At 39.8% G+C, this 9,545-nt stretch overlaps 1 protein-coding gene across 1 annotated transcript in view; it reads left to right on the forward strand.

Annotated features, from left to right (window-relative positions):
• LOC105221954 (uncharacterized) overlaps positions 1 to 9,102 on the forward strand; it is a 201,084-nt gene extending 191,982 nt beyond the window's left edge. The window contains 2 exon segments of the mRNA XM_049454892.1: positions 3,664 to 3,876; positions 6,697 to 9,102. Coding sequence (XP_049310849.1) covers positions 3,664 to 3,876; positions 6,697 to 8,289 — 1,806 coding nt within the window. The 3' untranslated portion in view covers positions 8,290 to 9,102.
• The last annotated feature ends 443 nt before the right edge of the window (positions 9,103 to 9,545 follow it).

A 9,545-nucleotide genomic window follows, 5' to 3' on the forward strand; every position in this document is an offset into this window, starting at 1 on the left:
AAAATGCGCAACACAGCACCTAGCGTACTTCCGTGAAAATAGAATTAGTAAATGGGGTGGATTCCTAATATATTTACTTTGCTCACTAAACGAGCACAGAGAACAGACATCAATTCCCTGTTTTTTTTTTCGTAATGCCCAAGCACTTTATAAATAATTCAATTTGTTACACTTTGAAGGAGGCTTAAGTGCTACAACAAATACAACAAGCATTGCCGAACACGTGACTATCATGGTGAAATGTCATGGATTTATATCACGCTAACGCCATATAATATATAACATATATAACATATATAAGACAAATAAATAAAATAAAAAATAAATAAATAATTTTCGAAAATAGGCCGCCTTTGGCCAAAAACAAAATCAAATGTTCCGTGGTAAATGAAAGCTTAGCTAAAGGACTGACAAAGGTATTTTCCTTATTCCATTAATACTGCAAGGTCATGACGAAAGTAATGAAAATTCAAACTCAGTAACAAAACAAGATAAGAAAAGAAATATTTATTAAATGTAAAAACAGCAATATCAGTAATCGCTTCTGAGAATCAAACTTATTCTTATGTTAAATTAGTTTCGGCATATTTAACCATTCGACGTACCATATATTGGAGATTTCGATCCACAATTATCCAATAATTATCTTGTTGGGTTAGTATGACAACACTCTTTCAATTATCAAAACATGCAACTAATTGACAACTTTACTTTTTACAAGGAAATAGGAAATGTTTTCGAATAAAAATGGAAAATAATTATTTTATTGAAGTACTACAAGGAGAGATTCAAAGTAAACAGGACTTAAAAAAAAAAAAAACAGAATAAATGGTTTTTTTTCAACAAAATCAATTTATTTTATTCAAATGGTCTCCTTTTGCTTCAATATAGCTTTTTGCGCGGTCCAAAAGCAAGTCGAACGAGTGGTTTAGCTCCTTGGCCGGTATGGCCGCCAGTATGCTGGTGCAAACCTTTTGAATGGCCTCTACGTCTACATAACGCTTTCCTTTCATGTGCAAATGCATTTCTTCGAAAAGGGAGAAGTCGCTCGGTGCCATATCAGGTGAATACGGAGAGTAGTTAATGGTTAAAATGTTGTTTTTGGTCAAATAATCGGCCAAACGCGTCGATCGATGAGACGGCGCATTATCGCGCACCAAACGCGATGTCATCTTCGCGATATTCGGGCCGAACACGTCGAATACGGCGCATCAAACGCTTCACAAATTCATTGTGGACAATACCCTTAGAATCATAAGAACAAATCAGCATTGTCTTCACTTTTGACTTCTCCATGCGGGATTTTTTGGATTTCGGCTCGTCCGGTGCCTTCCATTCAGCACTCTTGCGTTTTGTTTCAGGATCAAATTGGAAACACCACGTTTTGTCACCAGTCACAATATCGTAAAGAAATTTTTTGTCCTTTCTGACCGCTTTAATGATGTCCTTCGAATGTTGGATTCTGAGCAATTTTTGTTCGTCAGTCAATTTGTGCGAAACAAACCGTGCACACACCTTTCGTAAGCCCAAATGTTCGGTCAAAATGCGACAAATCAATGTTTTGGAGATGTCCATTTCACGCACAGTTTCTATGGAATTTCCGGTGATCACGGATTCTGATTGGTCCATACGTTGATCTTCATTTTTGTCCTCACGACTACTTTGAAATCGTCATAAACTTGTTTCATCAATTGGAACGTTTCGGCAAAAGGTTTATCAATTTTAAAACAAAATTTAAAGTTGGCTCTTTGCGGGTAGGTACTTCCATATCCTCTTGAGTTCTACTTCTAGATAGCTAGGCTTCCGGAAGATTGGCCAGAGCTGGGCCACCATCGGTACTACCGCTGTCGCAAAAGTCCAATCGCAAGAGATGTACTGATCTTTTAGCCCTCAGTAAGGATAGCTTCTCCCAAAATTTTGGGGCTTTTAACGGTTCATTGCCTTATTTACGTCCAGGTAGTAAAGCTGGGAATCCTACCAGACGCCATATGCAGAAGATGATATAAGATTACAGCTGCTTGAGCTAAAAAAATCCATAACCACAATGATTGAAATGGTCGCAAATTTTTAAAATCAATAAGTAAAATTCTCTATAATGTTTTTATGTGAGGGATTACAAACTTTCGAAGGTATTTTTAGGTGTAATGAAAAAACTTAGATTACAATGAATGTACTGGCTGATAAGCGGAACAAATTCATCGAATATTGCCTCCTAATTTGGTTAATTAAAAATAGGGATCTAAGGATGACAACTTAGGATCGGTAATGAGGTGGTTCAGAAAATTGTTTGAAGGTATCCGATTATGTGACCGTTGAGTATTTAGAGGAAAGCAATAAATTATATTCCAGAATTTTAATTTCAAGGAAATCAAAGAGCCTCTCTCTTTATCATTGCTTGAGAGCATCACCCTTAAACCTTACCAAATATATTTTGGGTACAATTGTAAAGAATCTTTGTGTGAATAAGCAACACGTTTCATTAAATAATTAAGCTTAAAACATCAAATTTTCAGACATAGCTGGTTTTTGAACGAGGTATGGTGCGATATATTATTGCGGAAGGCTAATGGCTTATAATTGTCGTTATGCTTGCGTGGGATGCTGAGGTAGATTTCCTATTTGCTTAAGTCTACAGAAACAATACTTTGTTTAGAATTTCTGAGAAATATTTGGCAGCATGCTTAAGTCTATGAAAGAAATTGTAAAATGAAAGCTGAAGAAATCGAAGAAAATAACATTCATAAAATATATATAAAATTTGGTGAATTGCAGATGTGTATTGGGAGTACTAATCTTCAGTTTTCTTAAACAAATAATACGGATGCCTAAATCTATAACTCTACTGTCAATTTCATAGAAAAGTTTCAGATAATTTATAAAGGCGGCAAGTAATTGAGTAATTTCCCAATTCGAAGCAAAGATATTTAGTATTTGAATTAATAGAATATCTCAGATGAGAACTGAGGTAATCGGATTAAACCAGATTAAACTTCATTTAGTAAATATGTAATTCCAGCGCTTTCAACAAAAATTTAAAAGAGCTTTCGGAAGCAAGCACTGGTGATTAAAAAAGGGCTCCAAAATGTTTAATACGCTTTACAGATCGTAAATATCGTAGAATAGCTGCTCTTAACAGATTTTCTAACAAATTAAAGTCAATGGCACCTTGAAAATGTATACCAAATATGCTTTGGCTTATAGATTTACATGCGGCTTACATTATTTTCAATTACAATAATTCTCAAACGCTAGCAGCACTTCGCGTTCGACATAATATATATTTGTGCCTAAATATCTTGTACCTAAATACGTTAAAGTCCATTCCAATTCAATTTGTCTGTTTACGGTAATTTCATTCGCCATTTTCTGAGTGATAAAAATAAATGACGCACTTCAAACTGTCGTGCACAACAGTTGTCAATTGGGCTTGTAATGAGAAGAACAGCCGACGATAACGAATGACGAGACATTTGTGGTTACCACACAACAGCTGGTGTAGAAGTAACTACCGGAGGATTTACATTTGTGGGGGAGTTGAAAAATATTCAACTTTCATGGCAAGAAAATTGTTTGTCATTAGATTTTTCTTCTTGTTTCTCTACTCATTTTACAGTGGTGTTTTGCAAATTATCTACGAGCATTTGTTTTTCCCTATGCTTGCAGGACTTTGTTCAAGGACTATCGATATTGTCGCGCGGCTCTGTGGAGGAGAAACTACGCTGGACATTCTCGTTGTACGACATCAACGGCGACGGCTTCATAACGAGGGAAGAAATGACTGATATTGTGACTGCCATTTACGAACTGATGGGACGCCTACCGGACGAGTGTCCCGAGGAGGAGAAAATCAAACACAAAGTCGAACACATATTCCAGGTAAGTGTGCCGCCAGCTAGTCCATTTGCTAACCTTTCACAAGCTATAAAACAAATGTCGTTGGAATTGAGTTGCTTTTCTTAGCAATCGTAAAATTTAAATTCAAATAAACGAACATAAGTTTTTGCATTCAGCTTATAAACATTATAAAGAGCTCGGCGGAGTGGAAGGGTAGAAATGCCAATTGTCGCGCACGTCCCTAGTGTGCACGTAGCTAAACAGAAATGAGAAATTATTCTCAAATAGCTTCGGTTTGCAATTATCCGGCTTGTTGGTATGTATGTATGATGGTGGCGGCATTAAATTGCCTTGCAAATATTTTCTTTTGGTTCATCGCGCTGTTCTGAATTAATGACCTGTGGGCTTAGTGAATTATAAAAGCTAATCTCAGCGCAAACTTGAGCAAATTGCTTTTAAATATTATATTGGCGGCAAGAAAGCACAAATATAAATGTTTGCAATTTTTACTAAGAAAAAAATTATGATTAACAGACAAAGACTACAAAAAAATTGCAAAGATATTGAAGATATAAAGGAAATTTTGTAGTCAAATATATTAAAAGTTGGTAGTATAGGCATTTTTAATTATTTCTTTGCGTTTTTGATAGATTTTTGCAAAAAGCATCAAATTAAGAATTTTGATTTGATACAAGTAAAGAAGTCGCATTCGAAAAGCGATATTTTATTGTGGAATAAGTCATTTTAAACTGTCTATATAACGGGGTTTTCAATAAAAGCGCTACAAAATATGCCATTATGTATGGAACTCGATATTTTTTGCATGGCCACTATGGGCACCCTTGCAGAAGTTCAGACACTGAACCCAATTTTTCGACAGTTTTCGAGCATAAATCAGCTGATACTGCAGCAATTTTACGTTGGATATTCGTAGGAAGTTCATCAATTGTTGATGGCTTATTGGCATAAACCCTAGGCTTGACGTAGCTCCACAGAAAATAGTCTAACAACGTCAAATCGCACGATTGAGGCGGCCAATTGACTGAGCCATTTCGTCAGACAACTCGTTCACCAAACTTGGGTTTCAACAAACCGATTTTGACATTCGCTGTGTGGCTTGTGGGCCCGTCTTATAAGAACCACAAATTGTCAAATATATAATATTGTCATATCATCAAAAATAATATTCGGTTATCGTTGAGCGGTAGCGATTCCCATTCACTGTAACATGCCGGTCTTGATCATCACGGAAGAAGTACGGCCTAATGATGCCGCCGGCTCATAAACCGCACCAAATTAAACGCAATTTTTTAGAGATCCAATAGTGACCCATGTGGATTGCTGCAATAACGCATGTTTTGCTTTTTGACAAATCCATTCAGGCATAAATGAGCCTCATCCCTGAAGATGATATATCGATGAAAATTCGGATTATTTTCAAGTTGTTGCTCAGCCCAACTCACCAACATATGACGATTATCGTGGTCAAGGGGTTTCAGTTCTTGCATCAAGTTGATCTGGTAAGGATGCAGGCCAAGATCTTTTCGCAAAATTCTTGACAACGATGTTACAGAGATGCCCAACGCCTGAGAACGACGTGTAAGATACTGATTTGGGTCCTTCCTCAATTGCGGCAATATTATCGACACTACGTGCACTTCTCTGTCTCACTGACACGGGACTATTTTGTACTGTGTCTGTGGATTCAAACTTTTTCACAAAAAGAAAATATATGGCGTCGTTTGCTGTCCTTATCGGTCTACTTTTGTAATGTTCCTATTTAAAAACCCATTATAAGTGAACTAGCTTTTCAGGTTTTGAGCTATCGATCTAAAGTTTTGCGTCACCTTTTCCAAAAAGCAGCTCTCTTGTCGAAACTGTCGATCGATAAGATCACTATAGTATACACTACGAGCAAAAGATAGTAATACTTTGTTCATAATTTATTCTTCAAAATCTATCTGGTCCCGTCAATGCAATCCCCCTTGGCCCCAATACACTTCTGCCAACGTTTTTTCCGATTCTCGAAACAGTTGTTAAAGTCAATTTCCAGAATTGCCCTCAATGCGCGTAGCGATTTTCGTTTCTTGTCTTAAATTTACTCAAAACGGTTCTCCCAAGAGGTCTTTTGAGTTTGGTGAATAGTCAGAAGGCAGACAAAGCTAAATTAAGTGAATACGGTGCTTGCGGCACGATATTGGTCGAAAACTTAGCGAAAAATATGCGAAGAATCACTGCGGTATGCGACGTTACATTATCGTGGTGCAAAAATCAAGAGTTGGCGACCTATAATTCCAGCCACTGTTTACGAATAAGTTCTCGAAAGCGACGCCTAACAATCAAATAATAATCCTTGTTGACTGTTTGGCTGGTCGGAATGAATTCGGAGGGCACCATACTTCGTTAATCGAAGGAAACTCTCAACATGTCATAGTTTGACGTAGTTTTTTCAACTTCGGCTCACCTTTTCCACGATATTCGGCCGATTGTTCACCTGTTTCCGGGCCGTAAGCATAGATCCCAAACTTATCGCCAGTAATAATGTTTCTGGACATCCTGGTAGTCGGAAAGCATTGTTTCACAGACGTCAACGCGACGTTGTTTTTCGAAAAAAATTTAGTGATTTTGGAACCTGTCGTGCTTTCACTTTTTTTAAGCCCTAATGAACTTTCAGAATGGTTTCCAGTGATCCTTCTGATATTCCAATGATGCCAGTAAGATCTCTGCCTGTTAATCATGAAATCCCAGAAAAGCGAATCAATCGCTTACTCAGTCATCAATAGCACACGACTAACAATTTCTATAATATGCAAAAGTTTGACGGATTTACTTATTGTTCCCTATCTATATATATTTTTTCAGAAAATGGACAAAAATCGTGATGGTGTGGTGACGTTGGACGAGTTTCTGGAGACATGTCGAAATGACGAAGCCATATCACGGTCAATGTCCGTCTTCGACTCAGCGTTCTGACCATATCCACTGGAGAAACGAGACGAGAGTGCCGGTAATTACCGGCAACACAAAGCACAATCGTCGGGAAGGGGCAAGGGGGTTACTGCCGGGGGTACTAATCATAGTCGTACACGTAGTAGTCGCAATAGGCGCAAACAATCATCATCACAACAACGGCAACAGCAAACAGAGCAACAAATGTCGCAACAGCAAACGACACTGGACGAGCAGACACAGCGCGACAAATGCAAAAAGCCAAATAAACGTAAGTCAAGTAAGAAAGTCCTACAAATACAACTACCAGATAAAGCACAGCCACAGTCATCACAGCCAGAATTACAGCCACACCAGCAGCGCTCAGCCGATGCACTAATAAGCCAAACTTCTTCAACCACAAATTGCGAGAAACCTCAACTGCGCGAAATCACTGACAAGCGTACACACAGCGCGACCGCAGGCAATGCGCCTACTTCCAGCAGCGATGCCTCCACTGCCTCATGCGACAGCGATAGCGAAGAAGCGGTCAGCGACAAGCTGGCCTCCATGTGCCATCACTGCCTGCGGCCACAAATCGAGCTACAGTTACGCCATTTGCGTCCTCATCAACGTCGGCAATGGAGTCGTTTGCTGCAGCAGCAGCGCAGCAAGCGGCGTTCGAGTAAAACCCGCAAGGAGGTGAGCTGGAGTGGTGCGCACGGTGAAAACGGCAGCGGGCGACGCGATGGGCACGACGGTGGCGGAGATGGTGGTAATGAGGGCGCAGTTACGGCGGGGTGGCAACGCTATGGCAGCAACGACTACATGCTGCCCACGAACACCTATACGAGCGGTGTGCATTGGTCGCGACGCGACGTCAGCGCTGCGGTGCGGTATCGCTGTCCGCAGGTGGGCCCCAAATCCGCACCCTATCACTTCCACCATCCACAACAACTACACAATGCATATCAGTTGCAATTATTGCTGCAACAATGCGATTATGTGCCGCCGTCATACTACCAGCATCAGCAGCAGCAGCAACAACAACAACAACCATATTATGAGCGGCACGCGGCACTGCATAATAGCAAAATGGACTGCAACAACACCAGCACCGCAGCTGCTTCGACTACTACTACGGCCACAACGGCAACCACTATAAACATTGAATGTGAGTCTCACATGCAATTACAAAAACAACACGATAGAAATGTAAGATTGCAGCAAAATCAAAATTTATACGCAACAACAAACATACAAACTGCCACATCGAGCGGTTGCAGCGACGCCTGCTGCACCAGCAATGCCAGCTCAGTGGCGGCGGCCTCGGCGCTAACTGCACCAGCGGGAACCACAGTAGCTTTGCAACCACAGTCCACAACTCACGCTCTAGATCGCGCCACAAGGGGCACAGTCAGCGACAGTGAGCTACAGTTGCAACAGCACCTGCCCACGTCCGAGTCGCCGTCTTTGGTGAAGGTCCGCGCCTGGTACACAGTGGCCAAACAGGGTGTTTCTTGCTAATAGTAGTTTCATTCCTACATCTCTCGCCTTTGGAACAGCTCAGTATTTATGCTATTACCACTTACTACCTAACTAATTGTGGTTCGAATGTGGTTATTGTTTTGAGTTTTATGAAAAGAAATAGTTGTAATTTAAGTAGGAGGCCGTTCCAAATTAGCAAGTTACTATAAGCGCACGATTTCATTCTGTACATATAAACGTTTATATAATAAGTACAGCTTTGTGGCGTTCCTAAGCACGGTTACGTCGAGCCTGCTGTGTTTCCAAAATTATTCAGATGTTCCGCCATTCATTTTTTCTGTCTTTTTTATGTGTCTTCTTTTATTATGCCATTTTCCTTTATTTATGCAACTTTATTGTTCGATTCACCAGTCTCACAACATCAAAGAATCAAGAAATACTATCAGAACACTATTTAAAAAATTACTTAATACTTTTTATTACAAACACCATCATATATATATATTGTGTATTTCCACCCCCAGCTTCGATATCGCTATCTTTATAAAGAAAGTCAGTGAAGATAGATAGATAGATAGTAAAATTGAGGTTTTGAACTGCGATCTATGGTCTATTGTGCGCTCCCCTACATCACACATGGTCATAAAAGTCCAGCAACCTGAACAATTCCAGGAGCCTGCTGGGAGCGACTGAGGTGATGTGATCCCTGTCCAAGTAGATGGAATCTAGGGCCTTGAGCCTGCTTCTGCCAATTGCTGGGCAATCCCAAATCTGGTGTTTCCTATTTCATGTCGCAGAACTGGCAGTCAGTGGGGATGTATCTTCCATAGCAACCGTACTTTCTATTAAAAATGAAAACCTTTCGGCACGGAAGTTGACCTGGGTAAATGAAACGGACAACACCAAAAAATATGTTGTCGATAATGGGTCTGAAAGTGTGTGAACACTGTACTACACCAATATTGATTTGATTCCCAAAGTATAACATATTTTACTTGGACACTTTTTGTACTGAGCATTCTTTAATTATTTGGCTCGACAGTTCAAGCTTTTAGAGCAATAAATTCGTTGACAGCTAGTCACGAAAGGTGATACATAACTCGGTGAAGAAAAGCTTAGTAAGCTTTTTCACGGATAGATCATAGCTAGGAGAAAGGTCGGAGAGTGTGTATTCTGTAAGAAACTCTCAGTCAAGCTTAGCTTCAGGCTACCTGACTACCATAAGTGTTTACTCTTACGGTGGAGGCATACGTACTGCTACGAAAGCAGCCTATTTGAGTGAGTTGTACTTTCAC

Source organism: Bactrocera dorsalis, chromosome 4 (genome assembly GCF_023373825.1).
Source record: "Bactrocera dorsalis isolate Fly_Bdor chromosome 4, ASM2337382v1, whole genome shotgun sequence".
Classification (NCBI taxonomy): domain Eukaryota; kingdom Metazoa; phylum Arthropoda; class Insecta; order Diptera; family Tephritidae; genus Bactrocera; species Bactrocera dorsalis.